Raw genomic sequence first — 20,616 nt, forward strand, 5'->3', positions numbered from 1 at the left:
AAGCATGATACCACGCCCCCTCCACAGGCACCTCCCCCAGCCGCTCCTCCCCTTCTGGCCCCGCCTCTGACCTCTGGACGGCCTGGGACCACGCCCACTGGGCGTGGCCTTACTGCCAGAAGTCCGAAATCCCGCCAACAATGACTCCGCCCCTCCCGCCGCTGTGCAATCTGGCCCTTTTAAAGATTCGCTTACGTCAGCCCGCCTTACGTAGCTTTGCGTCATCAGTACAAGGCGAGGAGGCGGGACTTCCGGTCCCGGTGTCACCAGCTTCCGAGAAAAGCCGGAAGAGATCGGACCCCGCACAGAATCTGGAGTTGCCCGCCCCTCCCCCGACCCCTACGGGAAGACGAGTGCAGAGACTGCCCTGGCGAAGTCAAAACATTTATCCTGGCTCTGTCAGGTGAGGCTCTCCTTCCCCATCCGGAAGCAGCACCACTCCAAACCTCCTTTATTTTCCCATGACGCTCAGCGCCCTCAGGCCCCGCCCCCAGGTGCTCTGCCCCGCCCCCAAGTTTGAGGGGCGTGAATGGTTTGTGACCCCCCGATCTGACCCCAACCGTCACCGGTCTGGAGAGCTGGGCTTGGGCTCTGCGGCCGTGACCCGGAAGCCCTTCGGCTGGGGGGCGGGGGCTCATGGACTCTACCGCCACGGGAATAGGATCTCTCGGGCGCAGAGCCTTCGCCTCCGGGAAGGCAGGGTCGGGGCCGCCGCCGCGCCGCGCGGCCAGGGTCGCCCCCAGGCCGAGGAGAGCACGGAGGCCTGGGAGCCGGCGGACGCGGGGTCCTAACTGCCCACGGCGGTTCCTTGTGTCCCCGGTTCCCGTCCGTCCTCGCCACAGTTTGCTTTTGTGTAAATCACGGTTCCCGACATTAACCTTGCCATCAGGGGTTGGCTGTGGGAGTGAAACATAATTGCTGTCATTTGTTTATCGAACAGTCTTACTTAATTTTGCTTCGATGATTTCACGTCATCTTCAAAACAACCTCATGAGGTAGGTGCCGTTTAAACCCCTTGATCGGTGACAGCGCCGAGGCTTTGAGGAAGTTGTTGGAAGTTACCTGGAAGAGGGAGCAGACCGCGACCTGTTTCCCTGACTGCAGGGCTAATCTGCTAAATAAGGCTGTGGGATGGTCGAATGTCAGTATGTCCACAGATAGTCTTTGGGCAGCATGGTGGCATTGCACTGAGAGCTTCGTACAAAGAGAACCACGCTCGCTTCTCCCAGAAGTCAGTGAAGACATGGACAGGTTATAAGTATAATGATGTTTTATGAGTGCTGTGAGAATAGTCTGATAATGATAATCACCAGGTGGATTTGCCCAGGGACAGGTGTGAAAGTAGATCCTCCAAGGAAAAGAAAAGGTACTCCAAGGAGTATGCAGAGATCTTCCATGCTTTTCTAAGAAACTGCAGAGAGGGAATCTTCACAGCACAAGACAGACTGAAATAAGGAATGTGGGAGCTGTGGGAAATCTCCAAGTAATTTCCACTTGGGCAGTTTTTATTTATTTTTTAATTGTGTGTTTAAGATGCCTCATGTAGTCTAGGGCTGACCTTGAATTTGCAATGTAGTGGAGGCATGTCTCGAACCCTTGCTCCTCCTGCCTTCGGTTCCCAAGTTCTGAATAACTGGAGTACATGCTGGGGCAGTGGTTTTACAGCTGTGAGCCAAGCCCATGGTGACCCAAAGAGGGCAGTGTTTCTGGTGTCTGCCCCATGTGGCTCCCCAGAACTTGCCAGAACAGTTTCGCAGGAGACAAAAGTGTCTGCTGATAGTCCCAGTACACTCGTCCATTCGTGGTGATCTGATTCTGTCCTTGATAGATCAGAATGTATTTATTTATTTTGGCTCTCGACAGCTGTGCAGGCATGGGTCTGTGGCCATGAATGAGATGTAATCAAATGAGAATCTGGCAGGCTGGCTGCACAAAACCTGTGCCTGTGAAGGAGTCTTCTCGCTCTCTGAAGCTGTGGTTGAGGCTGCTTAGGGGGCATATGTGCTTGGTCACGTTAGAAATCTTAGAGAAACTCCAGGCTTAAAGAAGCATATGTAACCGGTGTGATGGCGCATGCCATTTAATCAAAGCACTTGGGAGGCAGGGGCAGGTGGATCTCTTGAGTTTGAAGTTAGCCTGGTTTACAGAGTGGTAGTTCCAGGATAGCCAGGGTTACACAGAGATACCCTCTCTCGAAAGGAAGAAGCAAATGTTCTTTCTCCATTATCCTCCAAATATCAAATAAATAAATAAACAAGTGGTGACAAGCTTATGAGGCTTTTCTGGTGACCTGTGCTCCTTATGGGAACAGAATCTGAAAGCTAGAGTTTCACAATAGAGGCCAAGGGTAAGTCCTTAGCTTGCGATTGAGGGTCCACCGCAGTTGGGGAGGTTGGCTGCCTCTCCTACAAAACACCACCAACTCCTGTCTTTTGTTTGTTTGTTTGTTTTTCTCCAGCCTGACTCAGAACCTAAACAAACTAGAAACCTGGTTATGACCCCTCAGGCCATGCTGATGCTATCCCCTTTTGTCCCTGCAGTGTGGACCCGGTCAGCAGCCAGGCCATGGAGCTCTCTGATGTCACCCTCATTGAGGGTGTGGGTAATGAGGTGATGGTGGTGGCAGGTGTGGTGGTGCTGACTCTAGCCTTGGTCCTAGCCTGGCTCTCTACCTACGTAGCAGACAGCAGTAACAACCAGCTGCTGGGCACCATTGTGTCAGCGGGAGACACATCTGTTCTCCACCTGGGGCATGTGGACCAGCTGGTAAGCCAAGGCACTCCAGAGCCAACGGAACTCCCCCATCCATCAGAGGGGAATGATGAAAAGGCTGAAGAGACCAGTGACAGTGGCGGAGACTCCACTTCGGAACCCGGAGCTAGGGGAGAGATGGAGCCCAGCCTTGAACATCTCCTGGATATCCAAGGCCTACCTAAAAGACAAGCAGGCCTGGAGAGCAGCCGTCCAGAAGCTCCACTGGGATTAGATCATAGCACAAGCTTCTCCCCCAGCCCCAGCCTCATCAATGTTCGGCTCAAGTTCCTCAATGACACCGAGGAGCTAGCTGTGGCCAGGCCAGAGGACACTGTGGGAACCCTAAAGAGGTGAGTAGGCTGGAAAGAGAGTAGTTGCTCATGACTGTGCCTCAGGCATTGGTTCCCCTGAAAAAGCTGATGCAGATGTGAGAGCACTGGAGAGGTTTTAATGGCTAGCCTCTGCTAAGGGGAAATGGGAGACTTCCAGAGACGGCCCCTCAGTTTCTTCCATGCCCTGTTTTGTTGGTCCAGGCCTGTATACCATCCTTCCTTATCCAGTCTTTCCTTTCATCCTTGTAGCAAATACTTCCCTGGACAAGAGAGCCAGATGAAGCTGATCTACCAGGGTCGGCTGCTGCAGGACCCAGCACGTACACTGAGTTCCCTGAACATTACCGACAACTGTGTGATTCACTGCCACCGCTCACCCCCAGGGGCAGCTGTTTCTGGCCCCCCAGGCTCTTTGACCCCCTCAGCCACTGAGCCATCCAGCCTTGGTGTCAACGTGGGCAGCCTCATGGTGCCTGTGTTTGTGGTGCTCTTGGGCGTAGTCTGGTACTTCCGTATTAATTACCGCCAGTTCTTCACAGCACCCGCCACTGTTTCCTTGGTGGGAGTCACGGTCTTCTTCAGCTTCCTAGTATTTGGGATGTATGGACGATAAGGACATCGGGGAGACAATGAATGGCATGGCCTTCCTCCTTCATGGCCTCCCCCCTTTCCTGGCCAGAGCTGGGCCCAAGGACCTGGGAGGCAGGGATGGGAAGGATATGGTGGGTGCCCTGTCCATAGGACCCAGGAAGCAGGTGTGTGTCCACAGGGTACAGATATCTCTGCAAGCACAACTCAGGTAGAAACAAGGATATCATCTTCCCTCTTTTGGAATCCCAAAGTTCAAAGTGTCAAGCTCAGTGAGAAGCTTGGGCTCTGGGCCTTCCTTCCTGGCTGTGGCTCTAGCCCTTTTCTGTTTCTTGCATGTCTGCACCCTACCCCCCAGGGCTGCTGCCAGGGCAGCTCAGCATGGCCTTAGCATTTCTCCACAGGGAGCTTGAAGTACCACTTCCACGCCTTAGATGAGGGTGATCTTTTGAAATGAAATTCACAGGCAGGGATGAAGACTACTGGCTTTCCCTATAGGCACCCAGCTGCCACCACCTCCTCCCTTTACCCCTTGTAGCAGGAATAGGATATTTTGCTTTCTTTCAAAGCACTTTTTTTTTCCCCCTCTCCTAAATAGCCGGCATAAAGCTCAGTTAGGCAGGGGATTGGGGCAGAAGGCCAAGCCCCCGGCGGCATCAAGAGGCCAGGTCACAGCTGCTGCTAGCCTAGGCCTAAAGCTGCAGGAGAAGACTGGCCCTAATCCAGTGTCCTGCCCAGGTCCAAGGACGAGCTCTGGGTATAGATTGCCCTGCCCTAGGCCCTCAGTTGGTGGGTCAGTATGAGCAAATAAAATTGCATTTTGTGGCTGTGGAGCCTCTTTTGTGACTGCTCTACCCTCAACAACATGGTAAAGAGGGTGGGTAGGCCAGGCTACCAACGGGAGATGCAGTTTATTTACACCAGCAGCCATGGGGGCAGAGGGAATACACAGCGTTTACAAAGTTAGCTACCTGTACAGGATGGATTACATATGCAAAAATAAAAATCTCAAGACCACAGGACAGCGTGAGCCCCACCCCCCCTCCCCCAATGACCCCAGCATGCGGTAATGCCAGGCGGGTGGCCCCTGGGCATGCGGGGGGGAGTGATGCATGGAAGGAAAAGCCACCGGCCATGGAAATTAGTACAGAACCCCCCCACACACACTCAGACACATGATAGGATACAGGGTGGACGACACCTAGCCAGGGTGGGGGGATGGGAATTGAAACCCACACAGCCTGCTGTTAGAGGGAGTGGGGAGTTCCTAGCCCCGTTCAACTACACGGTAGGGGGGCATACTCCCCAGAAGGAAGGGGGTTGTTCCCTCAGGGTCCCTGCTGGACCAAGCCCATCTCTTACCCAGCCTGGGCAGGGGGCTCTGCCCTGAGGGTGAGCCAAGGAACAATAGGGAAGTGTTTTGTGGACAAACCAGTTCCCGAACTACCCCCTCCAACCAGAGAAGGGAGAGGTGGGAGAGCAGAGTGAGTTGGCCTGAGCTGCAGCTACTTCGCCTGGGCCGGCGGCGTCCCCTGACCTTCAGCAGGCTCCCAAGCCTGTGCTTGGAGGCAGCCGAAGAACCTGCTCTGCCCCTCTAGTTTCCCCTCAAGGGAGAAGGCTGTAGAGGGCCAAGGACAGAGGAGCCCAGGCTCCAGGATTTATTCTAACTCCTGCCAAAATTGGTTTGACTTTAAAAAATAATCACAATGCTTGGGTTAAAAATCAATTTGTAACCAGGCATCAGCCACAATCAGAACCACCCCAGGGGGAGACTGGGGTTCCAGACAGGGTACTGCAACCCTAACTCTGTTGTTCCCTTAACCCTCTAGGGTCCCTAACCCAAATCAGTCCAACCAGTCCTGGGTACTGTCTACCCAATGTGGGAGTGGCTCCTCCTGGGAACAGAGGGGACAATGTATAGCAAGTGCCGGAAAACTTGGCTCAGGGTCAACCCCGTTCCTGTCAGTCAGCTGTACTCCAGCCCATGCCCAGGTCCTCCAGCTCAGCTCCAAGGCATACCACCTACTTGGCAGGTGGGATAGTACATCTCTTCAGGATGTAAGCCAGGTAGGTGGGTGCCCTGGCATGACAGTCCCACAGAGGGGCAACCGCACCCAGCCAACCTCCGCTGACAACCGAGGGCAGAGACTACCTTCTCATCCCACCCTACTCCTAGCAAAGGGAGAGAGGCACAAGATTAGGGTTTTCCTCAGAGCCCCAAACCACAAGTACAGAATAAATAACTTAAAAGCGGCAAGGGAGGGAACAGGGCAGGCTTTAGAGGCGGGAGCGCTGAGAGGAACGAGAGGAACCAAAGCTGGTCAAGGTGAAGGGGTGGCAAGCAGCAGCTGGGAACTCAGGCTGCCCCAGCAGGGCAGGGCTGGGGGGCAGGATGGGGGGGGAGAACAGGGGGCCACCCCAGGAGGGTGAGGCTGGGCCCCTTCCTGGGGCAGGGAATGAGGTAAGAAACATTTCAAATAAAGCAGCACCGTCCCTCTCACCTGGGCTGTCCTCACAGCCCTGGGGCAGGGAGGGCAGGGGGCCACTCTGATACAGGCTCCCTCTTCCTACCCTCCCCTTCCCATTCCTTGAAGCTGTAGAGGCTGGAGGCCCTTTCCTGGCCCCCAACAACAAAAGGACAGCTCCTGCTGCCAAGGAGGCCCATGGGGACTGAGGGAAGGGCTGCCCCGTGAGGCAGTTCTGGACGCCCACCTCAGCAGACAGCACTCTGCCTGCCGACCCCGGGGACTGGGGACATCTGATAGGACTCTGCACACAGACAGGACACACCAGCCCTGCCCCTCAGCTCCAAGCACCGGACCCATTCACATTGCTGAGGGCAGCCAGGGGAGGCCCCCTCTGGGCTCAGCTTCCAAACCAAAGCTGCCTGGGTAGCCACAATGCCCCTCGGCAGGACTCAGTCCAGTTCCTGGGGTGGGGAGCAGGCAGTGCCCTGGCACAGTGCCCAGGTCAGGCCCCCAGCCTAGCTGGACATCCAGTAACTCACAGAATAAATAGGAAAACCACCTCCCCACCAAACTTATGTCCAAGGCATAATGTCCAGGTCTGAGTCCTGCACGCCGAGGGGTCATGCTTCGCTGCAGAGGACCCTGACGCCCCCCAGGGGCACATAACTGGATCCTCTGCCTGCCTGGCCCACCAAGCTTCCCAAGCCCAAACCCCCAGCAGCTGTCCGTAGGCCAGGCTATGCCGCCTGGGTGGGGGTCGGGAGAGAGGGCTCTCTCAGCCAAAGGCTATCCCTTGCACCCAAGTCAGTTGACATCGTCATAGATGCTGGGCGTTGGGGGAGCCGGTGGCTTTGGCTTTTTCTTCTTGTTGGAGCCCAGGCCGGAGGCAGTCCCTACCAAGCTCAGATGGGATTTCTTTTTCTTGGTTTTCCGTGATTCAGAGCTGTTGGTACCTGCAGAGGTGGAGGCAGAGGGGTTAGAGTGGAGATGTGAAGGGAGGCAGTGCCCCAGTGCCCAAAGCCCCTGAGACCAATTGGCATTGTATTACCTAGACCCCATCCTTGATTTTCACTCGTCTTGGAGGAGCCTGAATCAGAAGGTGAGAGATCAGAAGAGCCGTCCCACTGAAGCCTGCTGATGAGGGCCTGGCTGTCAGTCATGTCAAAGCTGTCATTATCCAAGGAGCTCTCGACCTCTGGAAGGACGCTGGCAAGGAGAGTCAATGAAACGTGAGGGGGAGGTCACCAACCTGACCCACTACCCTTCTGGAAAGGTCACTTACGCTGAGGGCCCAAGGAAATAAATCCGTACGGTTCGCCTCTGTTCATCCGTGTGCTGGGGGCAGCGTAGTGACCTGGTGGGGACAGAATGATCAGACCCTGACAAGGCAGGGAAGGACTTCAGGAACTCAGGTGGAGCAGAAGCTGGAGGGACAGGGAAAGAGTCAGTGGTGAATCCCCAGATGGCGGCCTAGTAAGTGAGGCCTAGCAGATGAAGGGAGGGTTAAGAATGGGGGCCCACTGCTCAAATCCAGGGGTCCCCCCGACCCATGCCGATGGGATCAGCCCCCATCTGTGCTCACCTTGTGCACATCTTCTTGGTATGTTCAGAAATCACGCCACATTGCTGGAAGAGAGCATAAGCTGAAAGGAGGGCAGGGGACCTACTGGAAATCCTAGCTGCTCCCTCTGCACCACTGCCGGACCAACTGCCCACGCGGAAAGCAGCCCCAGAGCGGGTGGGACAGGAAGCCTACTGCTGCCATGTCACCTGCCCTTCAGGGTCCTGACTCTCCCCCACTGCCCAGCCCAAGCCAAACCTCCCTCTCTCCAAACACACACCGTGGTGAGCAGGCTCCGCAGCTCTTCCGGCCCCAGGGTCTCATAGCTGATCCCAGTTGAGTTGCTATACTGTGAGAGAACCAGAGGTACAGGTCAGCGAAGTGAAAAGAAGGGCAGACAGGAAAGGGTGGGAACGGAGACTCGGTCCCTCTCAGCCTGCCTCCATGCTGTTTTCTAGGAGTCCTCCCGACCTACCTGCATATGGAGGGGATGGGACCCACAAGAACACGAACACCCACGGTTCAAAGAGCCCCACAACCCTGCCAGTTGCCAACAATCTGAGCTCACTTGTCCAAATCCCAGCCACCTCAGAGGGAAATGAGGAGAGGCAGAAAGGGAGCTTCTTGCTACTCACCTTAAAAGGATCGGAGTTGCTAAGTTCCCCTGAAGAAGAAAAAAGAAGGGGAAGGGTGTTTGATGCAGAGGTACAGACAGAGAACCCTGAAAATAACCAGAGAGGAAGTGGGGTGATAGAAGGCTCACAGGCCCTCCCTCCCACCCCCTACAAGTCCTGTGATCACACAGCTGGCAGTGCCCCTGTTGGTCTGGCCCCACTTACCATTTTTGTGTTTTAAAGACTTGGATCTTCGAGGGGAATTAGGGTTCTGGAATGGGAGATACCATAGCTTTGGGGGAAGGGCAGCGATAAGGGGGGGCCGAGAACCCAGGGAAGGAAAAAAGATTTGACAAAGAAACAACCTCAACCTCATCCTCCTCCTCCCCGGGAAGAGGCCTGGCTGCCTACATCCCCTCCCCCCCCTCCACCAGAGGGAGCTTCCCTGCCCACCAGTCACCCCAAAGAGCCCCCCCCCTCCCACAGCAACACCACAGTTGAGTAAAAAGACCTGAGCACTCCCTGCCCAAAAGGAAGGGAGGGCATCTGTCCTTCACCCAAACTTCCCCCATGCTCGCCCGGCTCTCACCTTGTCTGATTTTCTCTTCTTGGCTGGGGACAGAGAACAAAGAACACAGTTACTTCTGAGTTCTCGGTCTCAGCATTTCTGTTGTTCAGAACTACATTTTCCCGTCATCACGACAGCTTACAGCAAACGTGTGCTCTAAACCCGATTTCCCACTTCACCCCGCTTCTCCCAGAGCCCCAAACACCTTTCTTCTCTGAGCCATAGGACCAGTCATTGTCATTGATGTCATCGTTGTCTTCTTGGTCACTCTCAGACTTGTTCATGTTGTTGCTGTTGGCAATCCTGCCCAGAGTCGAGAAGACACAGGGTCAAGGCTATCACACATCTGCACGTTATTTTGCACATTATTCTACAGCGACGCATGTGAGGGCCAAGTGTCCTCCACACCCTACCACCTGCCCCCACCGGACCACCCCGAGGCACAGACTGCACAGGACGCGCGTCCGTGGTGCAGACAGTGAAGAGGCTCTCACCGACGGTTGGCGATCCGGCTGCTGTTCCGACCCATTCCCAGGCACTTCTCCAGGTGGGGGGCGAAGCGGGAGGCAGCGATACTGCGACTGCAATTGGGGCAGACGCACTCCTTGCTCTTCCACTGGTTGAAAACCTGTCCAAAGATGTCCAACCCAGGCTGGTCCACGATCTCTGGGGACAGGAGAGGCGTGGCGATCAGAGCGGGCAGGGCACCCTCTCCTCTTCTCCCCTGTGCTCCCAGGCCCCCTTTAGCCCCATCCCTGCTTAAGTTCACAGGAGCTCCAGGCTTTGCATCCAGGGCAGTTACTAGAGAACCCTCTAAGTCCCCCCCTCCCCCTGGGAGAACTCTTCTTCCACCCTGAAGCTCACCAAAATCCTTCATGCTCTCAGGATCCGTATCATCCAGGAAGAAGTAGCCACACTTGACAGCCCGGTGTACCTCAAAGCAGAATCCCAAACAAGAATCCTCGACCAGGTCAGCATATATCTCCTGAGCGATGGCCTGGGCCCCAGGAGAGAACATCCATGGTCACAAGGGTGGCACCCCCCTGGACTGAACAGCTAGCTCCCACCAGCCCAACATCCTGGCCCCAACCAAGCAGGCTGCTTTCTTGGCCACTTTCCCCACCTGACTCTTTTATTCCTGTCTCCCTCCCAGATCCTTGGGTCTCTTCAGCTGGCTCTTCCCGCTAAGGAACGAGGCCGACTACCCAAATTCCTCTCTGGCACAGATGCCAGCTAGAGCGACGCGGAGACACCGAGAGAAAGACCCAGAGGCACACGTGGGGGAGCCCTCACCTCTAGTTTGCTGTTATCCAGGCCAGACAAAGACATTTCCTCCATTTTCATTTGTAAACTCTTGTGGAGACGGCGCTCTGACTGCTCATAGCACAGCGGGCGGCAACACGGCTGTACACACGGAGGTGGGGGTGTTGGTGAGTCCCAGACACCCCCAAAGACTGCCACCTCCCCTCCCCACCTCCGGGCCCAGGGCTCAATCCTGGCATCACAGAGTCTCCCTCCCCGAGGCCCCGGATCACTAAGTCTGATGGTTTCCAGGGCCTGAAAACCAGAGGTGGCCTCGTCCTCCCCAGGCCTAAGCTCGGGCCCCGAACTGCACTGCCAATCAGACGCTGGGTCTATAGGAGGCAGCAGCAGCTCATCCCAGGTACCCAAAACTCAAACCCCTCTTTGATACCCATGGTGCAATGCAGCAGGGGGAGGAGAAGGAACTCTAAGGCCTCAAAGCAAACCCACAGGGTGTGGCAAAGAACTGCACACACTCCTCAAGACAACCCCCCTTTCCCTGAGGGCTCTCGGAGTCACCTCTGCTTTCAGCCAGGATGTCCACTTGGGGGGGTACTGCTACCAGAAGTAGGAATGGCCCTAAGACCCTACCACCTTCACCCCACTGCCTTCTCTTAAAATAAGCCTGCCGCTCTGCGAGAGGAACAGAGCCCACAGAAGCCTACAGGCAAAGGGCATTTCCAGCCATCACGGTCAGGAGCAGCGGAGAGCCCCGTGGCCAGCACACTCGAGGAGTGGGCACTCCCCTTACCTGTTCTTTTAGATCGCACCCTCCCTCCCTCAGGACCAGCCCGGAAGTCTCTCCAAGAGCCCCAAAGTCCAGAAATCCCCACCGTAGGATTCAGAAACAGCGCCCACAGTTCGGGGCCCCACTGAACGGTGGGTACGAGTTTAAGGAGCGGCCGGCCTCGAGCGGGGTGGGGACTGACAAACGAGCCGGGGGCACTGGGAAGGGTAGCAGGCCGTGCCGCGGCTCTTCTCCCGTCCTTGCGGCACTGCGGCTGCATCATACCGACTGGGGGGAGGAGAGCCGAGCCGCCCAAGGCCGGCGGCGGGCCGGGACAGACCGACCCCCAGAGAGTAAGGCAGAGTGGGACGCGTCCCGACCCCTCTCGGCCGCCGCCAGCCCAGAGCCCGGACCGGCCGGGGAAAGAGTCCGGGAGGGTGTCTCTATTGTCCCGGGGGCTGGGGCCTGGCTCCCTAACAAAGGCCCCGCGCCCCCTCCCCGGCCGGCCCTGCCCCGCCCAAGGAGGACCCAGCCAGGGGGAGACCGGGGGGCCCCGGCCCGGCCGGGAAGCCGGGGAAAGCCGGGCGTTTCCGCGTCGGCCCGGGGGGAGGGGAAGGGGCGCTGACCCAGACCTGGGGGGAGGGGGCCCAAGCCCCGCCTCGGGCCCCGCCCCCCGCCCCCCGCAGGCCCCTCCCCCGTCCCCGTTCCGTACTCACCCCGCCCGGGGGGCCGCGCCGGGGCCCGGCGGCCTCTCAGGGCCGCGTCCTCCGGCGGCGGCGGCGGCGGCGGCTGCTGCTCCGGAGCCCCATGTCCGTCGGTCCGTCCTCGCCTCTCCCCGGGGCCCGGGGCCGGGGCCGGGGGGTCGGGCTGCCCCCCCGCCTCGCCGCCTCACCGGGCGGCCATGGCCCCTTCCCCTCCCTTCTCGTCCCGTCGCCGCCTCCTCCTCCTCACCTCACCCCGCCCGCGCGCAGTCCGCGCGCCGTCCGCGCGCCCCTCCCCCCGCCCCCCACTCCAGCCCGCCTCTCCCGGGCGGGGGGTGCGGCGCGAGCCCGGAGCGCGCGCGCGTGCCGCGACCGGAGGATGGATGGATGGAGCGAGCGAGGACGCGAGCGTGCGCGCGCGCGCCCCTCTCCCCCCTCCCTCGGCGCGGGCGCGAGGCCAGGCGCGGGCGCGCTCCAACCTCCTCCTCTTCCTCCTCCCGCCCCTCCTCAACACCCCGCCCTCGCCCTCCCTTCCTCTTCCTCCTTTCGCTTTCGCGTGCCCAGCGACTGCTCGCGCTTGCTAGAAGGGCCCGAGCGCGTGCATCTGCCCCGCGGCCGCAGCTCGGCAGCATTTGCTCCAGGGGGCGGGGACCGGGAGGGGAGGAGGGGCGCCACGCCGCCGTCCAAAGTACCGGCGGACGGGAACTGGGGCGGGGAGAGGGGCGGGGCCTCCGTGGACGAACCCGGCCAATCGCGGCGTCCCCTCGGCCCGGGAGGCCCAATAGGCTGGGGGTGGGTGGGGCAGCGTTCAAGGTGAGGTGCGCGGTGCGCCAGGGGCGGAGACTTGGTGCCGTCCCGGCCGGCTCGGGGGCGGGGGCAACGGGGTGGCGTCGAAAGAGAGCGCCGGCTCCCAGCCGAGCCTGGGACGCCTTCCGGCCCAGGCACCCCCGCCCTTCCCGCGGGGCTCCCCGCTCTGCTCCCCGGCCGCTCCCCACTTTGACCCCGAGGCATGCAGTCACTTGTGTGAGGAGGATGGGCTTGAAGTGGGGTGCAGTTAGGCACTCGGGACGGAAACCCCTTAGGAGGGGCTGGTCTGGATTCGTTCTCCGGGTTTCTGGGTGGGTCGCTCCCCACCCTAGGCCTCCGAACCGAGGGAAGCGGAGGGGAGAGGGTCCGCTGCCCGGCGCGAGCTGCGCCCTTCGGAGCGGAGCGCGCTCCCCGCCCTCATCCGAATTTAGATCCCACACCTGCTCGCCTTTCCTGCTTCCGGAGCCCACGCTGGACCCTCCACCTCTCAGACAGCCTGCTTGGCACGGGCCGGGCTCTGCCTACACGAAGTGCTGCTCCGCTGGGAGTGCCCTTCCCCGCATGCTCTCGCCTCTCTCTTTACCTTCGGGAGGAAAGGTCCTTTGCTCGGCCACTGGAGGTGTTTAGATATGCGCTCACATCTAGGTGGCCGGGGCTGCCGCCTTGGGACTTGTGTGACAGCCCTATCGCTTCAGATAAGATCAGACTCTGAAATCACATACTTGGAGACCATCATTGGCTCTTTCAGTCTTCAGCAAACGTTTGTGGAGGCCAGTTGGTAGATATTTCGAAGCAGTGGAAACCACACATTATTAGCCCGGTGGTGGTGGCGCACGCCTTTGATCCCAACACTCTGTAGGCAAAGCCAGGTGGATCTCTGTGAGTTCGAGGCCAGCCTGGGCTACCAAGTGAGTTCCAGGAAAGGCGCAAAGCTACACAGAGAAACCCTGTCTGGAAACACCCCCCCCCCCCAGTGGGGGGAAAAACATGTTCTGAACTTAACTGGTTTAACTAGGCAAACGAGCCTCTTGTGCCTCAATTTCTCCCATAATGATAGTACCTATCACATTGTGAAGACTAACAAATAGATTTTGCCACACCTTTTATCACACTACGGAGGCAGAGGCAGGAGGATCAGATGAGGCCAGCCTGGTCTACATAAATACATAGTTAGACCCTGTCTCAGAAACAACAAGCTAACATGGAAGTCAGTGTGTGGGAGACTCCTGTCATCTCGAGTGCCTGATAAATCTTAACTTTGGTTTCTTACTCCATTGACACATGGTCTCATGTAGCCCATCCTGCCTCAGCCTCCCGAGAGCTGGCATTACAGTACTATGCTGTCACAGCAATTAGCTGTTACTCTCACTTTCTCTCTCTCTTTTTTAACTGGAGAGACAGCTGTGGGTGTGGGTGTTGAGAACCAAACGCTTGTCCTTTTGGTTGTGAACCCAGCTTTTAAAGGCTGAGCCGTCTCTCCAGCGCTAGCCGTTATTCCCCCCCCCCTTTTTTTTTTGAGACAGGGTTTCTCTGTGTAGTTTTGGTGCCTGTCCTGGAACTCACTCTGTAGACCAGGCTGGCCTTAAACTCAGATCTGCCTGGCTCTGCCTCCCGAGTGCTGGGATTAAAAGGCGTGCGCCGCCGCCGCCGCCGCCGCCACCACCACCCGGCTTTTCCCCTCTATTTTTAAGTGATTCTTTATAGTGTCTTCACCTTCATTATAACATTTTTCCTTTTAAAAAATGTTATTCTTAGCCGGGCGGTGGTGGCGCATGCCTTTAATCCCAGCACTAGGGAGGCAGAGGCAGGAGGATCTTTGTGAGTTCGAGGCCAGCCTGGGCTACCAAGTGAGTTCCAGGAAAGGTGCAAAGCTACACAGAGAAACCCTGTCTCGAAAAACCAAAAAAAAATAAAAATAAAAATAAAAAATAAAAAATGTTATTCTTGCCTTTAATTCCAGCATCCAGGAGATAGAGGTAGGCAGATCTCTATGAGTTAGAGGCAGCCTAATCTAGATAGTGAGTTCCAGATCAGCTAAGGCTACATAGTGAGACCCTGTATCCAAAAAAAAAAAAAAAAAAAAAAAAGTTTATGAAGAGATTCATTTGTAAAAATTTGTAAAATTAACTGCAATTAAATGAAAATCAAATTTTAAGATTTTAAATAAAATAAAACTAAAAAAAGTTATTCTTAACCGCACAATCCAGATGCTGAGAGACAAAGATGAAATAGGACAATTGTGCTTCCTCAGGAAGTCTACAGTCTCCTCAGGATAGGAAGGCATAAAGGAAAATAATTGAAAATTAGTGTGGTAAAAAGGAAAGAGGTTTACAGGGTTCAGAGATGGGCAGGAGAAGACACCAAAGGATGTAAAGGAATTTCCAGGAAAGGCCATGGTGGCATGAGGCAGTCCAATGGTAAGTGTCAGAATATGGATCAGATTGGACACCAGCACTAAAAACAAAAAAGAAAATGGTCAGGTATGGTGACACATGACTTTTGTCCCAGCACCAGGGACAGAGGCAGGCTGATCTCTGAGTTGGAGGCCAACCTGGTCATGGTTAAAAAAAAAAAAGGAGGAGGGGGAGGACCAGACTAAGGGCTGGCTGGCTGGAACATAGGGCTATGTGGGGCAGTCAGCAACAGGAGGTGAGCAGACTAGATCATACAGGACCAAGTATGTGCTGAAGAGATTGTGGGCTTGAACCATGCAGACAGTGAGACCTGTGGGCATCGTCTGGCCAGACTTGCGTTTATACATGAGTGCATTCTGGACTGTGACTGAGAGGCAGCAAACATCAAACTTTCACTATTGATTGAACTGTTTGGAGTGAAGGAGAGGGAGAGCCTGAAAATACCTTGAAGACGAAGAACTTGTTAGAGTTCATGGGAGTTTCAGATAAACTGGGATCACTGTGGGACCAAACAGCAGCGACTCTCAGAAGATGGCTGGACTTGGAGCTGGTGCCAAGGCTTTGGGAGTGACCAGAGCATGGCCTCAGACTTCACCCATCTCTCACCCCCCACCTTCCAGGATTCTTCATAGTCTTGCTGTTTGGTTTTTCTTATCAAAATAATGTCCTAAAAGTCCTTGCCGTAAGGCATTTGCACATTCAGAAGAACTCTCCTGGCTCCTCCCTGTTTCTCTGAATGTTTCCTCATCTCCCCACCATCCCCACACCAACCTTCCATACAGTGGACCATCCAGTTCATTCAGCACATGGCCATGGCTGCTGTATGGTGGTGATCTTTGGGTACATGTCCCCGTTCCATACCAGTTAATAAATACTAAGGCCTTGGGCTAGAGAGAAAGCTTGGTGGTTAAGAGCACTGGCTGCTCTTCCAGAGGACTCCAGTTCAATTCCCAGCACCCACGTGGCAGCTCACAACTGTCTGTAACTCCAGTTCCAAGGGATCTAATACCCTCACATCAATACTATGAGACTTGTTTGCATGCAATACCTGAAGAGCCCGGAAGAGGGCGATAGATCCTCTAGAACTAGAATTACAGACAATTGTTAGCTGCCATGTGGGTGCTGGGACTTGAACTTGGGTTCTCAGAAAGAACAGTCAGTGATCTTAACAGCAAGCCATCTCTAGCCCCATGCAATAGACTTTTGTTGTTTTTGTTTGAGATAAGGTCTTATTATGTAGGCTGGCCTTGAACTCACAGATGTGTATGGCACCACTCTCATCCTGAGTGGGGTGGCGATGGCGCACTGGGACAGCAGAGGCAGGTGGATCTCTGTGAGTTCAAGGCCAGTCCAGTCTACAGAGTTCCAGGACAGCTAGGGCTACACAGAGAAACCCTGTCTTGAAAAGCCTAATGAATGAGTAAATGAATGAATGAATAAACAAACAAACAAATAAGTAAATAAATACGTGAACGATGTCCTGAATCACTTCACTAGGCAAAGAGGTGACGGATTACTCTAGGCAGAGGCTGGGGAGAGAGATGAGCTGGTGAAGTTCTTGTCTAATGAACACGATCATCTCTCAGTTCAGTTTCCAGAACTCAAATGAAAAAGGTTAGGTGTGGTGCCAATGGGACTTTCAGAAAAGTAGGTAACATTCTGAGGAACTACACTTGATACTGAACTCACGCGCCACATACAACATAGTCTAAGAACAGAACGGTGCTGTATGCTTGAGGCACAGAGGGCTGGTGTGGCTAGAGTTGGGGCAGAGAGGCCAGCAAAAGCATTCGACCCACCCTTCCCCCCCAGGGCCTGTGCTCTGCCTTCAGACTCTTATCACATTTTTTCTTAGACATCAAATGCTTGCAAGGGCGATTCAGCTGCTGGATTACTGTGGCTTCAACTTGAGGAGAAAGACCACAAACAGGTAAATACACAAGATGGAGGCCTCTAGAGAGGGTGGTTGTCTGTGAGGTGCCATTTGAGCTGAGACTTGGAAAATGAGAAAATCAGCCTGTGGATTATCGGGGGAAGAGAATTATCTCGGGGCAGAGAGCAAGAAAGGCAAAGACACCAGGCGTGGTGGGGCACACCCCTAACCCCAGCATGCTAGGCAGAGGCAGGTGGACCTCTGAGTTCAAGGCCTGGTCTATAGAGCAAGTTCTGGGACAGCCAAAGATATACAGAGAAATGCTGTCTTGATAAAAAAAAAAAAAAAAAAAAAAAAAAAAAAAAAAAAAGCACAAAGACCCCGTGGTACACATACTTGAGTTGTAGAAGAGAGCACTTGGCCCGATCATTTGAGTGATATTATTATTATTATTATTATTATTATTATTATTATTGAGATAGAGTCTTTTTTGTTTTTGTTTTGTTTTGTTTTATTTTTCAAGACAGGATTTCTCTGTGTAGCTTTGCGCCTTTCCTGGAACTCACTCTGTAGCCCAGGCTGGCCTCGAACACACAGAGATCCACCTGACTCTGCCTCCCGCATGCTGAAATTAAAGGCGTGTGCCACCACGGCCCGGCCCGGCGAGATAGGGTCTTATGTAGTCCAGGCTGTCTTCAAACTATAAGCCATCGGTGACCTTGAATTCCTGACCTTTTTTATTTTTTTCAAGATAGGATTTCTCTCCAAAGCCAGTTCCAGGAAAGGCACAAAGCTACACAAAGAAACCCTATGGGTGGGTGGGGAGTAGGATTTCTCTGTGTATACTTGGCTGTCCTGGAACTCACACTGTGGACCAGGCTGGCCTCGAACTCACAGAGATCCACCTGTCTCTGCCTAGAGTGTTAGGATTAAAGGCATTACGCTGCCACCACCCAGCATTTCCTGATCTTCTTGTCTCTGCCTTTCAAGTATTGGGATTACAGAGAGAGGCTACCAGGCCAGTCTTCAAAAACATATTTGTTTTTGTGGTGCAGGGGATGGAACCCTTGGCCTTCTGTATACTAGGCAAGTACGCTACCACTGAGCTACACATCCCCAACCCTCACAATAAGTTTTGAATACAAAAGTGATCACAGATTTTTTGGGGTCCAACCCTCCCCCCCACAGGGTTTCTCTGTGTAGCTTTGTGCCTTTCCTAGAACCCACTCTGTAGACCAGGCTGGCCTCGAACTCACAGAGATCCACCTGCCTCTGCCTCCCGAGTGCTGGGATTAAAGGCGTGCGCCACCACTGCCCAACATGTGATCACAGTTTTTGTTGGTTTGCTGCTGTGTACCCCAGGCTGGCCTAGAACATGTAATGCTTCCTCATCAACTTTTTGGGTTTGTTTGGGGATTATAGGTACATGTTTATTTATTTGTTTATTTATTTTTGAGACGGGCTCTTTCTATGTAGCCCTAGATGGCCTCAAACTCACTACGTAGCTTAGGGTGGCCTCAAATGTCTGGTAATTCAGTCTCAGCTGGTCTTGCTTAGTCTTCCTCCTTTTAATAATCTGCATGCAGCAGGCAGAATTGTCTTACAGCCAAATTTGAGAATGAACGTGGTGATACATGATTGTAATTCCAGCATTCAGGAGGCTGGGTCTGGGAGACTGCCTGGGGATTGAGGCCAGCTGGGGCTATATTGTGAGTTTCGGCCCAGCCTGGGCTAGAGGAAAAGAGAGAGAGGAAGAGAGAGAGAAGGAAAGAGAGAGAATGAGAGGGGAGGGTGAAGAGAGAGAAGAAAAGCTGAGTGTGGTAGCATGCACCTGAAGTCTCAGGATTTGATCAGCTGAGAGAGGTCTGAGGGGTTTAGGAAGGGAAATAGACAGGTCTAGGTGATGAAGTAAACATGGAAGCCAAGGGTAGGCGGTGGTGGCGCACGCCTTTAATCCCAGCACTCTGGAGGAGGTGGATCTCTGGGCTCAAGCCCAACCTGGTCTACAGAGTGAGTGCCAGGGCAGCCAGGGCTACAACATAGAAAACCCTGTCTCAAAAAAAAAAATCACGGAAGTCAAACCGGGAGAGAGGTGGAGGCTGCCGTCCTGGTTTCCGGCGGGGTAGCTGGCTGGCTACACATTTGTACAAGGACCAGATATTGGATGACTTTATGCTGCTGTCACCGAGTACCGCAGACTGGGTCAATTATAAACCACAGCAGAGCCCTGACACCTCTCATCGACGTGGCGGGACTGTGAGGGAGCACATACATACAGCACAGGGGAAATGTGGCCAAACTCACCCTTTCATCAAGTTCCCAACTCCCATAATGCCTTAATCTACTTCTGGGGGCCAGGCTCTTATAATCATATCCTCTTAGATGTCTCACTTCTTGGGGCTGGTGAGATGGCTCAACAGATTCAGGTTCCTGCCACCAAGCATTAACAACACCCTGGGTTTGATCACTGAGACCACACGTGGTGGGAAGAGAACCATCGACACCAGCAAGTTGTTCTCTGGACACACACACGCGCACACACACACACACACGCACGCACGCACGCACGCACGCACGCACGCACTCTAAATAAAAGCAATTTTAAAGAATGTCCCATCCTTTTGCTACCCTTAGAATGGCAGTTAGGTTTCAACAGGGGTTTGGAGGAGATACTCAAGCCACAGCAAGGAGTGCCTGCAGATACCACCTTTTATTTGGGGAGACAGTTTTGCTAAGTAGCACAGGCTAGTTTTGAACTCATGGCTCTTCTCTAGCTTCAGCATCCTGAGTGCTAAGATGACAGACAGGCACGTGCCAGCATGCCTGGTTGGAGACCACCTTTTAGAATGCTTTCCTCCTAACGGTGAAAACTAAGGGATCAAAGGAGACACATGGATCTCCAGGAAGGAATGACTAGGGAGGCTAACCGAAGCAGTCACCCTAGAGGGCAAGGTCCAGGCAAATGTCCCCTGGAGAAATGACAAGAAAGCTAATGGCTGGAGAACAGACTCTGGGGGACTCTGTGTGGGGACTTTTGAAGTAAAGACAGGAACTGGAGTGGCATCAATGGGGAGCTTTTGCATAGATCCATACCTGTCACTCATTCACCTGTTCAGGAATCCAGCCAAAGCCTGTTCAGAGATGGCAGGTCGTAATCCAAAGAGCAAGTCCTCTGGAAGCTTCCATCCGAAGCTAGGTGGAGTGAGGCGGAGAGTCGTGGCTAAGCCTGCTCTCCCTAAGCCATCTGCCAACTACAAGGACTTGCATGGCCTGGGTGAACCCTTCACCCCAGTGGTCAATTACTTCCTTTCCTAAAGCAATGCACTCTGGGTGAAAATACATCTACGTTCCAACTTCTCAAACGTGCTGAATTGAGAAAGTTCGGGAACAAGGTGAAGGCAGGTTGCATGTAGAATCTTCAGGGAACAGGAAAATGGTTCCAGAAAGGGCAAACGAGCTGGCTTCAAGGGTTTTATGTCAAACCTGTTATGGGGTCACCCCTGCCACCCACTTATTTATTCCAGTGACCAGGCAGAAGTCAAACCTTTGTTTTTCACTTTATTGTACAAAAAAGGGAAACAAAAACCTCCACAGCGGGTCTTCAGCTGGGTCAGTCACGTCTAAGCCAACTCCCAGGGTACAAATTCAAGCGCAGTGGTTGTTAAAACCTACAAAATACTCCTTAAATATTAGAAAAAGGGGAAGAGGGGCCCCAGTGCTAAAATGTACCCTGGGCAACCTCTGACAGCACCAACAACCCCCACCCCCACAGCCCTGTCTCTAACAATTTTCCAATACTTGAAATGGGAGGAACACACGTTGTGTTCAGAGCTGTTTTTAAGTGAAAACATTCCATCCACTCAAGCGTAATAGTCCAGGGCATTCAAACAAGAGATGGGGGTCGGTA

General features: G+C 54.4%; 2 protein-coding genes across 9 annotated transcripts; one reads left to right on the plus strand and one right to left on the minus strand.

Annotated features, from left to right (window-relative positions):
* The first annotated feature begins 236 nt into the window (after nt 1–236).
* Tmub2 (transmembrane and ubiquitin like domain containing 2) lies at nt 237–4,501 on the plus strand. Of its 2 annotated transcripts, none has more exons than XM_015995578.3 (3): nt 237–403; nt 2,541–3,104; nt 3,336–4,501. In XM_015995578.3, the coding sequence occupies exons 2-3, from the start codon at nt 2,566–2,568 to the stop codon at nt 3,697–3,699; spliced, it is 903 nt and encodes a 300-aa protein (XP_015851064.2). In that variant the 5' UTR covers nt 237–403; nt 2,541–2,565; the 3' UTR covers nt 3,700–4,501. The 2 variants fall into 2 exon arrangements, with proteins under 2 accessions (XP_015851064.2, XP_042138824.1); XM_042282890.2 differs by lacking the exon at nt 237–403 and adding an exon at nt 855–995.
* A 65-nt stretch (nt 4,502–4,566) lies between these two features.
* On the minus strand, nt 4,567–11,772 carry Atxn7l3 (ataxin 7 like 3). Of its 7 annotated transcripts, none has more exons than XM_076543419.1 (13): nt 11,631–11,772; nt 10,179–10,289; nt 9,750–9,882; nt 9,380–9,551; nt 9,091–9,188; nt 8,907–8,929; nt 8,543–8,609; nt 8,339–8,424; nt 7,984–8,052; nt 7,725–7,768; nt 7,425–7,496; nt 7,191–7,348; nt 4,567–7,095 (listed from the first exon to the last, which is right to left on the minus strand). In XM_076543419.1, exons 2-13 carry the CDS (start codon nt 10,227–10,229, stop codon nt 6,947–6,949), a joined length of 1,122 nt encoding a protein of 373 aa, XP_076399534.1. In that variant the 5' UTR covers nt 10,230–10,289; nt 11,631–11,772; the 3' UTR covers nt 4,567–6,946. The 7 variants fall into 7 exon arrangements, with proteins under 7 accessions (XP_076399534.1, XP_076399536.1, XP_076399535.1 ...); XM_076543421.1 differs by lacking the exon at nt 11,631–11,772 and adding an exon at nt 10,939–11,316 and having other exon boundaries at nt 8,339–8,367; nt 8,543–8,588; XM_076543420.1 differs by lacking the exon at nt 11,631–11,772 and adding an exon at nt 10,707–11,311 and having other exon boundaries at nt 8,339–8,367; nt 8,543–8,588.
* Between the last annotated feature and the right edge of the window lie 8,844 nt (nt 11,773–20,616).

Source organism: Peromyscus maniculatus, chromosome 8, assembly GCF_049852395.1.
Source record: "Peromyscus maniculatus bairdii isolate BWxNUB_F1_BW_parent chromosome 8, HU_Pman_BW_mat_3.1, whole genome shotgun sequence".
Lineage (NCBI taxonomy): Eukaryota > Metazoa > Chordata > Mammalia > Rodentia > Cricetidae > Peromyscus > Peromyscus maniculatus.